At 56.9% G+C, this 15,172-nt stretch overlaps 2 protein-coding genes across 5 annotated transcripts in view; one reads left to right on the top strand and one right to left on the bottom strand.

The window, feature by feature from the left end:
* Positions 1-1,405, bottom strand: part of CLCN6 (chloride voltage-gated channel 6) — a 29,374-nt gene extending 27,969 nt beyond the window's left edge. Inside the window, exons 1-2 of one of the 4 annotated variants that reach the window (XR_004348167.1) lie at positions 949-1,405; positions 98-157 (exon numbers count right to left, since the gene is read on the bottom strand). Coding sequence is in view for 2 of the 4 variants with exons in the window: in XM_032620737.1 (XP_032476628.1) it covers positions 98-157; positions 949-1,035 (147 nt within the window). In the remaining 2 variants the exon portion in view is untranslated. Of the gene's footprint in view, positions 1-97; positions 158-309; positions 678-730; positions 863-948 lie in introns of those variants that run through there. The other 3 variants (XM_032620737.1, XM_032620905.1, XM_032620822.1) reach the window with 3 other exon arrangements.
* Positions 1,406-1,441: 36 nt separating this feature from the next.
* MTHFR (methylenetetrahydrofolate reductase) lies at positions 1,442-15,038 on the top strand. The gene is given in 17 exon segments (XM_032621052.1): positions 1,442-1,834; positions 2,270-3,472; positions 3,755-4,000; positions 5,476-5,714; positions 6,580-6,690; positions 9,490-9,683; positions 10,403-10,471; positions 10,473-10,502; positions 10,504-10,605; positions 10,608-10,657; positions 10,948-11,082; positions 11,268-11,424; positions 11,426-11,451; positions 11,694-11,880; positions 12,701-12,802; positions 13,675-13,794; positions 14,159-15,038. Coding segments are annotated over 16 exon segments (2,097 nt in total). The 5' UTR covers positions 1,442-1,834; positions 2,270-3,362; the 3' UTR covers positions 14,378-15,038.
* Positions 15,039-15,172: the final 134 nt, after the last annotated feature.

Genomic DNA, 15,172 nt, shown 5'->3' with positions numbered 1-15,172 from the left:
AGGTCAAAGAGCATCTCTGGTTGGAATCCTAATGCTTCGCTCTGAAGTGAGGTCACTCACTACTTATGTTACCCAAGACAGCAGCTAAGAATCTTACCTCATAGTCTTTCCTTGGAAGGATCTCATCCTCCTCCTCCTGTGTTTCTCCAAGGATGGTCTAGAAAAACAGATCCAGAGAAGGAAGACCTTTTTAATGGTTTTAAAAGTGGAAAGAGGCAGAAGTATTTACTGAAACCGGCTACTAGTTTCTAAATCATCTGGAGCCATTATCATCAAATGGGAACAAGACCTAAAAAAAAAAAAAAAAACCTTTTGGATGGGGGTGATGTGGTGGGGATCTACAGTCATCAGGTGAGCGCTTCATTCCTACTTATACATTCTCCAAGTAACCTCTCATCGTCAGGACACTTCAAAGATGTCACTTGCCAGTTTAAGGGGGAAAGAGTTCAGGTTCCGTCTGATAACATGCCGAGTCTGAAATCAGGAGGGACTTGTCAACTCTGGGGACACAACTCAAGTTTTCCCAGGGTGCTTTGCAGAGGGACGCTGGATTATCAGTGACCCAGAAAGGATGAGGGATAGAGTGATAAAGGGCTGGAAAAACTAAGCCAGCTGCATGATATGCACAAAGTCCAGCGAGGGGGCTCAGTCCGAAAACGCTCGTTTCATTCAAAACTCCATTCTGATGGAAATAAAAAAAAAAAAAAGGATGGGATTAACTGAAGCTGACCTGGGTTCTCCCTCAGATTCCAGGGAGGGGTTCTGAGAAATGACCCAAGACTTGGGCACGTGAAGCCGGGCAGATGCTTCGAGAGCCCAGGCTGCGGTCCCCAGGCACCACCCGCTGCTACCTGCGGGCCCAGCTCGGCCCGGCCCCACCCCCGGCAACGCCTCTCGCCGTCCCTTAGCAACCGCCCCCTCCCCAGCCCGGCTCCACCCGCTTCTTACCAGCTCCTCTGGGGTGCGGGTCTCACGCTCACCGCAGCAGCAGCACCACCTGCAGCAGCAGCACAGGGACCCCCTGCACCCCGCCATCTTCCTCCTTTACTGCCACTCTGGACCCCTCCGCCAGCCCCCTCCCACCCAGGATCCGCGCCTCACGTGACTGGCCTCGGGAGTGTCACGTGGCCCTCTCGAGCTTGGGACGGAGACTGGGAGTGGCTGCAGACGGGTGAGGCGAGGGCTCGCGTCACATGACGGTGGAGGGACGGCTTCCAACGAGACTTCTGGGCGCCGCCATGTTGGGGGCGGGGTTTCCGGGCGCCCGCAAGGGTGGTTTCCACCCTCTGGCCCCGCCTTCCTAAGCAACTTGACACCGGCGCCGCGCACCCACCCGAGACACGCCGCGTCTGCTGGCGCCTCCTTATCGGCCACGCAGCTGCGACGGGCGCGCGCTCTGAGTCATCCGCGACCAGAGGGTGAGTGACAGCGAGGCTTGTGATCGCCGGGGAGGGAGACCAGGGCCTCGGGAGCCTTGGGGGCCACCTACCCGGGGGCGAGCTCTGGACGGAAGGCGGGGAGCGATGGTGGCCGGTCGGCCCGCCCCCTCTGCGTGCACGCCCCCCTCGCGATCCTCAACCGTGAAGCGGAGACTTACTTTCGGCCCCCGGCCTGGACTGAAGGACCGCAGGGCTGAGGCGGCCCTGAGCTGGGGGTGGACTTGGGCCTTCGCTTCCGCCCCCGGCCGTGACCTAGTGACCCGGTGACTAGATTCGTGGCCCTCGAGCCCCCGGCGCCAGAGGCATCTCTCCGGCTCCCTGCCGAGCACCTGGAGAAGAGCCGTGGGCCGCTGGCACTGCTGTCCCCGACGCCCACTGCATCGGGCGGCTCACAGGTGCACACCGGGACCCCTCTGGGAGTGGTGGGCTCCGTATTCCCCCACTGCTCGGTGCCTGGCACCGATTAAGTGCTCATCAAATGGCAGAGGGTTGCTTTGAGGACGGGGTGACAGCGCCTGGCCCGTCGGCGCTCAGTGAGTGCTGGCTGTTACCGGGTGCCAGCGCGGAGATACCATAGGCAGAATACCCGGCACTGGTCTCAGGGAACTGGGAAGAGGGAGCGGAGACAAATATGTGAACCCACAGTTGCAACCCAGGGTGCTATGGGATCCTAGCTTAAAATGGGTTAAGTGGTAGCACGTGAAAAATGTTGGAAGAAGGCTAATGCCTGGCACATACTAGGAATGCAGTAAGTCTTAATGAACAGATGAAAGAGCATTTAGTTTGTGGGTGGTTCAGCCTCCTCTCCCCTCTTGGTTTTGTTCCAGCAGACAATTAATGAGGCCCTCTCTGGAATTCGGAAGAAAGACCAGACTAGGCTGACCTTGACACTCTCCCCTTTCTTAGTCGTTCATCCCCACAGAGAAACTGGAATTTTAGGTCAGAATCAAAATGGGCATCCCTGGCGGTGGTCTGGTCTCAACTCTTTGACGTTGGGTGTACCAGGGTGTGTTACGTGCACTTGTGTGTGTTTGAGGGGAGAGGAGCATTGGATCTCATCAGTTTCTCAAGAGTCTAGGACCCCCAAAATGGTTAAGAACACGGGCGTAGCAGTGGACATTCCCTGAAAGACGTGAACTTGGCCTGGTTGCTCCTCCAATGCTCCAGGTCACCACACCCTGGATTTTCACTGCAGTGTGTTTGCATCTTGCTGTGCAAGAGTAGTGTTTTGTTTTAGTTTTTGTCTTATTTTCCCCACCAAACTGCCCAACGGCGCTGTGCCCTCTCGTCAGCCAGCCTGTGGTTGCCGTGGTTCAGGGCTTCCACCGTGGTGGCTTTGCAGTCGCTGTAATCGCTTGAACTGACTTCACTGGTGTGTGTAAGGAGAACAGCCTGGAAGGCAGGCACGGACTGTTAAGCCTTTGTTCTGAGTTGGACATAAATTCATGCCCTTACTGAATTTGGGTTTGGCTGTTTCTGGAACCCAGCCAATGTCAAGTTCTAACCCATGACATGGTCTTTTCAGAGAAGCACAAACTCGGGAGAAATCAGGCTGCTTTGTCAAGCCCTCACCCCTTCCAGCTTGCATGCGTACAAACTGTTCCAAGTAACAGGAGATGTTTCCATGGCTGAGCCGTTCCTTCCTTGGCATGTGATCCAGTCACCCTGAACATCTGTTGGCCTCATCACACCCAAACCCTGCAGTCTGCAGCCCCACGTCCCCCTCCTTCCATCCGCCTTCGGCCTCTAGAGCCTCAGCCCTCCCTCTCGCCGGGAAGCCTTGCCCCCGCCCCTTCGCGCCGGCCCCAGCTGCTGCTCTCAGCTCTTCCTTTGTCACAGCTCCGCCCAGTCGGACACACCCGCTGGGGAAGGTTCCTCCATTTCTTCCCCAGTGGTCTGGGGTCTGAGTTTACACTGGCAGAGATGGACCGTCCAAAACCCAGGGTGCTCCCGGCGGGGCACTGCTGCCCCTCCCTGGGAATGCGGGCCTGGGAGGCCGGCAGCGCGAGGTTCTCAGTGCCACCCTCCATCAGGTAGCGGTCACGGAGGATCCACGGGCTGAAGGAGCATGTTTCTGTGCTGGGTGGGGGCTGTCATATGCGGAATCGGGCAGCAGCGGAGGGCAAAGCTTGGAGCGAGGCAGCGCAGACAGTCGTAACTGGCGTGTGGAGCCACTGGGTGGGCGCGTTGTCACCCGTACCCTCACCGGCCTTCCTCGTGCGTGGAAATGCAGCATCTCTCACTTGATCCTGCCTTGCTGGGGCTCGGCTGGCTGCCTGCCTGCCGTCTCACGCCCCCTGCCTCACCCCGTGCAGCAGGAGCTCAGCCATGGTGAACGAACCCAGAGGGCATGGCGGCCCCAGCCCCCGCTGGGAGGGCAGCAGCAGTGGCAGCGAGAGCTCCAAGGATAGTTCAAGGTGTTCCACACCGGTGCTGGACCCCGAACGACACGAGAGGCTCAGGGAGAAGATGAAGCGGAGGGTGGAATCTGGGGACAAGTGGTTCTCCCTAGAATTCTTCCCTCCTCGAACTGCTGAGGGAGCTGTCAATCTCATCTCAAGGTGAGTCAACGCAAGATAAGGAGTAGGGCCAGGCTGGGGGATGGGGGCAGGGGGAAGAGATGAACTGTCAGCCCCGAGGCTGGGCCGCACTTTGACCCAGCAGGAAAAGGCAGCCACAGGGGCTGGAAAAAAGCAAAGCCAGGGTAGATCCTTTGATACGCAGCTTCTGTTGTCTGTAAAAGCCCCTCCAAGCACCTGGAATGTTTAGACACTCTCTTCCGTGTGCTAAAAATGTTGATTCTCTCAGACTAAATCCTTTGGCGGAACTTGGGGCTGGATCCCTGAGGAGAGTTTAGGAAGTTACAAAACGGCGGCTTGGAGAACATTTTCAGCAAGTTAGGAATTTGGATTATGCATCTTGAAATCTAGAAATGCCAACCGGATTATGTTAGCACTTGATGAATCACAGTTCCTTTTTTAAAGTTCATGCTTTTTATCGCTTGCACTTTTTTTTTTTTTAAAAAAGAACAGATTTATTTATTTATTTATTTTTGCTGTGTTGGGTCTTCGTTTCTGTGCGAGGGCTTTCTCCAGTGTGGCAAGCGTGGGCCACTCTAAATCGCGGTGCGCGGGCCTCTCACCATCGCGGCCTCTCCTGTTGCGGAGCACAGGCTCCAGAAGCGCAGGCTCAGCAGCTGTGGCTCATGGGCCCAGTTGCTCCGCGGCATGTGGGATCCCCCCAGACCAGGGCTCGAACCCGTGTCCACTGCATTAGCAGGCAGATTCTCAACCACTGCGCCACCAGGGAAGCCCTCGCTTGCACTTCTTATGTGTCACTCCCAAGGCTGTGAAGTTTGAAGGGACAGAGATGTTTCAATGCACCACGTTATAGCTTGTAACACAGTGCATGTGTGCACGTATAGCTCTTGATTCTAGTTATGGAAATGAGGCCGCGCTCGGCAGGACTCTTGGCTGCTGCGCCGGAACTGGGGGGCGGCAGGAAAGAGACTTGTGTCTGCTGACCCTCTTTGTGCCTAGAACGAGGCCCTGCTTTTGCCACTCTGAGGGGTCCCCGAACCCTTGACCATTGAAATGTCTTAACTCACCAGAGATAATAAACGTGCAAGCACTTTGAAAGGCCAAAGTGCTGCTCTCACACCAACTGGTTTCATAGTCATTATATATTATCTCCACAATAAGAGTAATCGTAGTGATAGCACATGGATTGCGTGTTTGCCGTGTGCCCAGCGCTGTTTTAAGAGCCGTGGCGCCATCTGTCATGATATCCTCAGAGTATTATTATGAAGTAGGCACTGTCCTCTGCCACATTATAGAAATCAGGAAACTGAGGCTCAGAGAGATCAAGTAATTCTCCCAAGATCACACAGCCAGTGAGTAGCAAAGCCAGGATATGAGTGCAGGTCGGTCTGATTCCAGCCTGCATGTGATGCTTCTCTAACTCCCAGACCCCATGGGAAGGTGGTGAAGCGTGGTGTACCCACAGGAGCCCCACTTCAGAAAGAAATTCCCCACAGGTTTGACCGGATGGGGGCAGGTGGTCCCCTCTTCATAGATGTGACCTGGCATCCAGCAGGGGACCCTGGCTCAGACAAGGAGACTTCGTCCATGGTGATCGCCAGCACCGCCGTGAACTACTGTGGCCTGGAGACCATCCTGCACATGACCTGCTGCCATCAGAGCCGGGAAGAGATCACGGGCCACCTGCACAAGGCTAAGCGTCTGGGCCTGAAGAACATCCTGGCGCTGAGGGGAGGTGTGGAGTCAGCACTCTGCTCTCTGGGGTCTTGCTTTCCTGAAGACTTCTGTCCCCGGAACGGTCCTTTCCTTTTCTCCAGGTCCCACATTGAGTACACTCAGGGTCCCGCCCCTGCCAGTAGCATCAATAGGCAGTGTGGGTCAGGAGGACATGGGCGACACACAGATGGAGCCACTTCTTGACCTCGCAGTAGGAGTTCAGCTGGGCCTGTGGCCGGGGCCTGACAGCGCTCTGTCCCGATGTACACGATCAGTTGATCAATTAATCAAGCAATTAATCAATCCCTGGCTGCACCTGGCCATTGGCCCAGTCGAAGAGTTCAGCTCTGGCATGTGTCCTAGGAGCGAGAATAGCTGGTTATGCCTCTGGCACGCACTGTCACTGGGCCACACAAGTGCGGAAAGTGGGAGCCTGATGGGTGGGCACTTGTGGTCTCACGCTCACCACTCGAAAGACCACTTCTTACTTGAGATGAGTGGAAGATTCTCCCGGGAGGCGAGGGTTTCGAGGGAGTGGGAGAACGAGCCGTGGGCTTGGGTGAGGGTGTGTAGACACACCCAGGTGTGAGTAGGGAAGGGATCGCCGACGCTCCAGGCTGAACGCAGAGCTGCAGCTGCTCCCTGTCTGCTGCTGCCAGCACGGGGCCCTCGGAGTCGGTGCTCAGTGACTGTCTGATGGGTTGGCTGCTGTCTTCCCTCCCACTGTTTACCAAGTGCTACGCTAGAAAGTGGAGACACCAACTTGAGTAACAGGAAGGCTCTGCCTTCGACGTGCTCACGGTCCTGGGCGTGGGGGGGAGAAGGAACAGAGAGGCTACCTGGAGGTTTGGTGAGACCCAGCACTGTGACCTCCAACCCTGCAGACCCCACAGGTGACCAGTGGGAAGAGGAGGACGGAGGCTTCAACTACGCCGTAGACTTGGTGAAGCACATCCGAAGCGAGTTTGGTGACTACTTCGATGTCTGTGTGGCAGGTGAGAGGCTGGGGTATCCCAGTGGGTGGGACCGGAGAGGGGAAGGAAGGAGAGGCACAGAGAGCCCCCTCGGCATTCAGGTCAGGACCCGCTAGCTCAGCGCACCGCCGGCCTGCCTGCGCCGGGTGACAGTGGTGCAGGGGTGATCGAACAGCGTCTGCCCTCTCATCATTCTGTTATCCGCTATCCACCCAGGCGTGCCACCGCCCCTTAAGTTTTTGTTCCTCTGCCTTTTCTTTTTATTATTTATTTATTTTTCTTTTCTTTCTTATTTTAGGCTGCGTCCGGTCTTTGTTGCGGCACACGGGCTCTTCATTGTGGTGTGCGGGCTTCTCTCTAGCTGCGGCTTGCGGGTTTTCTCTCTCTAGTTGTGGCGCACAGGCTCCAGGGCGCGTGGCCTCTGTAGTTGCGGCGCGTGGGCTCTGTAGTTAGCGGCACGTGGGCTCTGTAGTTGGCGGCACGCGGGCTCTGGTTGAGGCGTGCGAGCTCAGTAGTTGTGGCTCGCGGGCTTAGTTGCCCCGTGGCGTGTGGGATCTGAGACGTTGCGAGGCATCCGGATTCTTTACCACTGGACCACCAGGGAAGTCCCTTCCTCTGCTTTTTCTTGCTCTTAGCCTGCTTCCTAGCCCTATTCTTCTTTAAACAAAAGAGGTATATTTATTAAGGTTCCGGGGGCAGGGAATCTCAGAACAAGGTCAGGAAATGGCATCAGACCTCATTAAGCGCTGGAGCCAGGAGGCAGGCAGAATCCAAGGCCCTCCCTCATTCTCTCTGCCCCCCCCCCCCCCGCCACTGCTTCATGCCTCATCCAGTAGACCTGATATGTATGCTTTTTCTGCCTCTGATATGTACGGTACACATGTGACCTGCCGCCTGCTCCTGGCTCGCCCAGACTGATTGACAGGTCTCAGCATCAGTTCCAAATCCTCAGGAGAGAGAACTGCGTCGGCTCAACTCTAGTTTCTTTAGCTACAGCCAGGAGGCAAGGTTCACCTGCTGGAAACAGATGGCGTGGCCTTCCCTCTTGCCCCGACTCATGGGGTCTGGGCCTTCAGCTTCTCAAACGGGGGCTTGGGTGTGGTGGGGCAGTGTGTGCCAGGGACACGGGAAGTCCGGGCATTAATCTGACACGTCACCCTGGCATGACAATTTTTCTCAAATATTTTGGGGAAAATCAAATCATTCTTATTAACATGGCTACATTATGGAGTAGCTAATCAAAGTGATCTGAATTTAAAAATACAAGCCACGTGGCTTCAAGGAAATTACTTGTTGTGGGGACTTTGGGCTGCATCCCCAGGCCCCCATGGACACGTCCGCTGTTCTTAGTGTTGAGAAGAGGCCGTTGAGGTGGATGAGTCTAGGAGGCCCCGATGAGGAGGTAGGAATTGAAGTGTCGTTGGTCGTGCGGCCACGAGACAGTCGGTTGATTGGGGAATGTGCCCACACGTGGTGGGCGTTGGACGATCACCAGGGGAAACCAGCAGAGCTGTGAGCGCACAGTTGCTGAACGGTTTGGTGCTTTGCTTATGGTAAAGTGATGAAAAAGAGGGCCGGTGGATTAGAAGGCACCCAGCTGGCCGTGACAGAACAAGAGTATAGTAAAACTGAGCAAAATCCAGACGTAAGCAATTGCTGGATTTGTTGGGTGCTGTTGAGATTTCATAGAGTTTCAGCTATTAAAACCTCTGTTTCTGAAATTTCTGCTGGAAAAATAGTATAAAGTATAAAAGCATAGTATAGTATAGTATAAAAGTATAAAGCTCTAGTGTTTAATCCTCCCACGCCCATCCCCAAGACAGTCGTTTTTATATCCAGTTTTGATGACTCAGGGTTTCTTCAGAACGAAACGGCATTATGACAGCAAAGCAGCTCGGCTACCCAACAGTGTGGGTTCAGGCTTGCCCCAGCTTGGGGTCCTGCCCTGGCCTCAGGCTGAGGCCTGTGGCTCTGCTTGCAGTTCATTAAGGCCTGTGGTCTTTCCTGTGCAGGCAGAGCCACTAGTAAGTTCAGTCGTTCAGGGAAGGGAGCACACCGTTCCTGGAGCTAGTCGGGAACCTAGGGGACGTCTGGCCCCGCCTCCCAGGCATCCCGGCACAGGGTCATCGCCCTGCCGCGTTGTTTTCACACACTGGGAGTCCATTCCTTTGTGGGGCTGCCCGTTCCACTGTCAGGCAGCGCTCTGAAACTGATCCTACTTCTGCCATCAGAAGCAGCCCAGAATATGATGAATAAGGAACTCGACTAAGGTGACTCCTTTTTCCCAGTGACAGACTTGCGGGCGTCTAGAAATAGTTACCATATTCTCTGCGTTCTTTTCTTCAAGCAGAACATCTCTACTCTCTTCATTTATTCCTTGTGTAACGTGGTTTCTGACTTTGCACTGTCTGGGACCCCTGAGTAATTTTAACGTGAAATTACAAGCACTGTTGTGATCCAGTACCTAGAGTCACGCCCATTACCCCAAGGCTGGCTGGCTGCTGTGAATGTAGCATTTCCTCTCTTCCGTGGCCACAAAGTGCAGGCCAGATTGGCCTGGCTGATGGCAGGACAGCGTGGGTGTTTGGGGGCAATCCATCCCCACGCTTGGGAGGGTGGCTCTAAGGCAGCGTTCACCGAGGGTCACCTCCAGGGTGAGGGGCGCATCAGACGAGCCCAGCCATCACCGCTTCAGCCTGTCCGTGCCGTGGGGTTGGAAGGTATGGATCCGGAGCTCTCCGTCCCCAGCTCTCCGGTTGCTTCATCACTCCCCTCGAGCAGGTGGAGCCAGTCTCCCTCTACTGTCATCCCTGTTGGCAGGTTACCCCAAAGGCCACCCCGACGCAGAGAGCTTTGAGGCTGGCCTGAAGCACCTGAAGGAGAAGGTGGCCGCGGGAGCCGACTTCGTCATCACCCAGCTCTTCTTTGAGGCCGACACTTTCTTCCGCTTTGTTAGGGCTTGCTCCGAGATAGGCATTACTTGCCCCATCCTCCCCGGAATCTTCCCTATTCAGGTGAGGGTCCCGAGAGGGCTCATGGACTCCCACCGCCCCTGTCCTAGCACAGGCCAGGGCCTTGGTTCAGGCCAAAGTGAACCTGAAGTGCCGAGTTCAGGCCAAAGTTCTTCTTTGACGCTCATTAGATTTTCGTCAGACGGGTGCTCAGTCTTTGCAAAATGTTGTCTTTCCCCCCTCTTTTGATTACCTCTTATGTCTCCCCAAAATAGCAACGGTAACTGTTGGAGGGGCTTATTGATAAGTGTCACTAAAAGGGATTATTACTCTCATTATAAATTTGGGTTAAATCAGTGTTTCCCAAACTTGGCTCACCAGAATCATTTAATAAGCTCTTTTAAAACGTGGATTTCCAGATCCCATGCCTAGAAGTTCTGACGTATAGATCTGAGGTGGGGCCTGAGAATTTGTACGTTTCTGAAGTTTGGCAGGCGATTCTGGTCATTGGCCAGGCCTGGGAACCACTTGGCTTAGGTGACACCATTTATCAATAGGTACATCTAGGGGCCAGAGGGCCGGCTCAGGACCAATGGCAGTAATGCTGTGGGCGGCGGCTGCAGCCTGCAGAGTACAAAAAGTGCTGGTACAACGATGGTCTGACTTTCCCAGGTCAGTCTGTGTCGCACTGCAGAGCCAGGAGGCCTGGTGGGGTGGGATAAGTATTTGGGGTGAGAGACGGGCAGGGAGATGGGACCCACGGCCCCCTGTGTCTTGGGCAGGGCTACCGCTCCCTCCGGCAGCTTGTAAAGCTGTCCAAGCTGGAGGTGCCACAGCAGATCAAGGACGTGAATCGAGCCAATCAAAGACAATGACGCCGCCCATCCGTAACTACGGCATCGAGCAGGCGCTGAGCCTGTGCCGGGAGCTTCTGGCAAGCGGCTCGGTGCCGGGCCTGCACTTCTACACCCTCAACCGCGAGGTGGGGCCACCACAGAGGTGCTGAAGCGCTTGGGCATGTGGATCGAGGACCCCAGGTAAGGGCCAGTGGCCCCGATTCAGGCCCTGGAGCCACAGAGGAGAGTCGGGTGGGCAGGGAGGTCAGAGAGAAGTCACAGAATGAGTGCGCCCTAGCTGGCAGTGCTGGCTGCCAAGGGGGCACAGAGGGGATGTCTGTGCCGTGGCTAGTGGGCACCCTTAGGGCTCCAGTCACAGCGGGAATGCCATCTGGCTTGACGTTTACGAGTCAAGATGGAAGAACCCAGGTTCAGTGGTGCCCCCTCCCTCTGGCCAAGCCTTGACCCTTTCTGTCTCCATTCTCACCCAGACGTCCCCTGCCCTGGGCCATCAGTGCCCACCCCAAGCGCCGGGAGGAAGATGTCCGTCCCATCTTCTGGGCCTCCAGACCAAAGAGTTACATTTATCGCACCCAGGAGTGGGATGAGTTCCCCAACGGCCGCTGGTGAGCCATTGCAAATGAACTGTTTCTTGGGAGGAGGGAGACCAATCATGGTGGAGCCCTCGGGATAAGATTCACAGGAATGCCCCCACCCCCCCGCCCCCACACCCCCCAGGGCAGGTGGATGCTACTGTCTGGAGCCCAAGGTCAGGGGTGGTGCCTTGACTTCCGGGCACCTCCTCCACCAGGGGCAATTCCTCCTCTCCGGCCTTCGGGGAGCTGAAGGACTACTACCTCTTCTACCTGAAGAGCAAGTCCCCAAAGGAAGAGCTGCTGAAGATGTGGGGGGAGGAGCTGACCAGTGAAGAAAGTGTCTTTGAAGTCTTTGCCCACTACCTCTCGGGAGGAGCCGAACCAGAACGGCTATAGAAAGTGAGTGCTGCTGGATGGGATCCCTGGGTACCTCCCCTCGCCCCATGGGCCAGACGCGGGCGTGACTGCCCCACCCTGAGCCTCATCGCTGTGCCTGGAGGTGGCACCTCAGCAAAGGGAGAAGGGTGAGTTGGGGGGTCCCCACGTGGGGTGCCTGGAAGGGGCTTACGGAAGCAGAGACAGGCTGGGCCTCTGATGGGGACCGTGACAGGGAGGGACCCAGCCTGGCTTACCCTCCCCAGGTGACTTTGCCTGCCCTGGAATGATGAGCCCCTGGCGGCCGAGACCAGCCTGATGAAGGGAGGAGCTGCTGCGGCGTGGAACCGGCGGGGCATCCTCACCATCAACTCCCAGCCCAACATCAACGGGAAGCCGTCCTCCGACCCCGTCGTGGGCTGGGGCCCCGGTGGGGGCTATGTCTTCCAGAAGGTATGGCAGGGACGCACAGGGCTACCCTCCCTTGACCTGCCTGCAGGGCTTCCCCAGAGCTGGGGACAGAGGCCTTCATCTCAGGGGCTTTTTGTTCTGAGCGGGCCGGGGATCAGAAATGGATGCGATCTCAGGCTCGGAGTCAGACAGACCTGGGTAGGCTGGTCACTTGACCAATCTGGGCCTCAGCTTTCCCTTCTGTAAAAATGGGGATATGTCACATCGTGTTCTGGGGATGAAACGTGACAAAGCACATAAAGTGCTTAGCACGTGGGAAGCATCCCCTAACTGGGAGCTATTATTACTGTTCCTTGTGGACCCCTTTCTCCTGGGGCTGCTGGAGTTAAAATTCCATTCTAACCTAAAGCCTGAGGGCTCTGGGAAGTGAATTTAAATAAGCCCAGCGTAATCCCTGGTGGCCAGGTGGTGCTGGAGAAGCCCTCCACCCAGCAGACAGGGGGATGGGGTGTGTCAGGCCTCTCTTGCCTTACTTGCCAAACTGGGCCCACTGTATAGCTTCTGGAGCGACTTCTCCATGGAACCTTTCCCAACTGGACAAAGGGCTGGCAGACGTCCCTCAGACCTGTCCAGACGGAGAAACCTCACGTACCTGCTCCCCTCCCTTTGCTTATGGGTTCAACTCCCAACTAGTGGCCACCGCTAGTCCTGACGCCTTAAGTGTCCTCGTGGATGCCTCCCTGGGACGGTCAGGAGGGCAGGCGTCTGGTGTTTCAGAGCACATGACCCACTCAGCAGCGCCCAGCGAAGACATCCAGCAAGGACTAGGGGTTACGTGATGGCACCTGTCTCCCTCCCGCAGGCCTACTTAGAGTTCTTCACTTCCCGAGAGACAGTGGAGGCGCTTTTGCAGGTGCTGAAGAAGTACGAGCTCCGGGTGAATTACCACATCGTGGATGTAAAGGTGGGCCGGCCCCAGGTCAAAGGGCGCTCAGCAGGGCCGGGGTGAGGGCACCACGTTTACTCCACCATTCAGCAGTCACGGAGTGCCCAGTGGGGCCACGCATCGTGCCAGATGCATATGCAGACAGAGCCAGGCCCCTGCCCTCCGAGAGCTCCCAGCCTAGCAAGGGAAGCCATCAGTGAATAATTATGAATGGGTGAAAAGCAGTTGCACTTTATAAGAGTAAAGTTCAGCGTAGGAAGAAGCTGGGGATCCAAGGGAGGGATGTCCAGCTCGAGAGATCGGGGGAGGTGTTTGGAGAGTTCCTGTGTGGCCTGAATCTTTAAGGATGGGGAGTAATAGGGCATCCCAGGGACAGGGCAGAGGGCGTGCAGAGGCATCGCTGCCAAATGGGGTCAGAGTGAGGCTGAAGCGTTGAGCCGGGGCCGGGTCCTCAGGGGTTTCAGTTGTCCTGCTTGGAACTTGGGTTTTACCGTATAGGCAAGAGGGAGCCTTGGCTCCATGTTTTATTTTGGGCAGGTCCCAGGGGACAGCTGTGTGGATAACAGGGCCAGGGGAGACTAGAGTCAGCAGCCCTGGTGGTCTGAGTAGCAAAGAGAGGCCTGGCCAGGCTGGACACGAGGCTGGACACGAGAGGAAGTGAGCAGTACCAGTGGGTGTGGAGCTGATTGGAGCGTAAGAGGAGGAAGGAAAAGCCCAGGGTGACGTCTGGGTTTCAGGCTCGTGGCCGTCACAGAGCTGCAGAGGCGGGGCAGGGGTGGGGCGGTGACGGCGGGAGGAGGGGCGGAGCACACCCCCGGGGAGAGAGGGCTGGAGCTGTCTGCACCCCAAGTCTGGCCCTACTCACTGTGCCACCCCCCCCCGCCCCGCAGGGTGACAACATCACCAACGCCCCCGAGCTGCAGCCCAACGCCGTCACTTGGGGCATCTTCCCTGGGCGAGAGATCATCCAGCCCACAGTGGTGGACCCAGTCAGCTTCATGTTCTGGAAGGTAAGGGGGGGCCGGGAGCAGGCCTGCCCTGCCTACCTCCACTGGAGCCTTGGGCAGGCGGGCGGGGCGGCTGGGGGCCGCACCCCCAGGGCTGGCAGCGCCCTGACTCTGACTCATGGTGTTTACTTCTGGGCTGGGGAGCAGGGGTGGCACTGGCAGTGGGCCGAGTTCTATTCTTGGAAACGTCTTGTCGGGCAGCAGCAGAGGCCCTTGGGGTGCTGAGTGTGGAGCCCTGGCCCTAGGGCAGCCCTGTTAACCTGGCCGGCGTGTCTGTATGTGGGGCCGCGCATGTACCTGTGTCTTTCTGTGTGTGCGCCGGTGTCTCCGTGGGTGTGTGCGCGTGCGCGCCTGTGCGTGCGTGCAGGACGAGGCCTTCGCCCTGTGGATCGAGCAGTGGGGCAAGCTGTATGAGGAGGAGTCCCCGTCCCGCACCATCATCCAGCACATCCACGACAGCTACTTCTTGGTCAACCTGGTGGACAACGAGTTCCCGCTGGACAGCTGTCTGTGGCAGGTGGTGGAAGACACGTTTGAGCTTCTCAGCGGGCCCCCCCAGGGCAAGAGGGAGACGGAGGCGCCGTGACCCTGAGCCCTGACAGCCTTAGCTTGAGGCCACTGTGTCCCGCCTTCCTCCTCTCCGTCCTGGTTCTCTGGGAGACCCCCGTTCTCCTTCGCTTCCCCCCACCCCCTGACACGATGATGGCAGCTAGACTGGTGTGAGGATTCCAGGCTCTGGCTGGACCGGAGTCCGCCCCACACCGGAGCCAGGTGTTCCCTGCTTAGCTGAGAGTCTGTGCTCCGGTGGGAAGCAGCCCCATCCCCCAGAGGAGCACGTGGGCAGAACGCATCCTCCCTGAGAAGGGTTGTCATTGACGGAGCCCCTAGGAGCCAGCCTGGGACTGCCAGTGACCTTGCTCTTGGGGCCTATGGAGGACAAGCAAAGCGAACGTGGCAGTGGGCTCTGTGGGACTGCAGAGGAGACATGGCGAGGTCAAGGCGCTGCAGCCAGGCACGACCCACTCGGGAATGAAGGGGCGGCCCACTGCCCTGCCAGGCCCTGGCCCCTGGATGGGCCTTGGACTGAAACCTAATAGTTGTCGCCTCCTAGCCGAGAGCTCAGCTGAGTTTCTCCCTTTTCTACAGCGCGCTGGTTTTTTTTTTTACATCTTTATTGGAGTATAATTGCTTTACAATGGTGTGTTAGTTTCTGCTTTATAACAAAGTGAATCAGTTATACATGTACATATGTTCCCATATCTCTTCCCTCTTGCGTCTCCCTCCCTCCCACCCTCCCTATCCCACCCCTCTAGGTGGTCACAAAGCACCGAGCTGATCTCCCTGTGCTATGCGGCTGCTTCCCGCTAGCTATCTACCTTAC

The sequence above is a fragment of the Phocoena sinus genome, chromosome 1, assembly GCF_008692025.1.
Source record: "Phocoena sinus isolate mPhoSin1 chromosome 1, mPhoSin1.pri, whole genome shotgun sequence".
Taxonomy (NCBI): Eukaryota; Metazoa; Chordata; class Mammalia; order Artiodactyla; family Phocoenidae; genus Phocoena; species Phocoena sinus.
The sequence above is the reverse complement of the archived record's forward strand: the minus strand, read 5'-3'. Positions and strand labels throughout refer to the sequence as shown.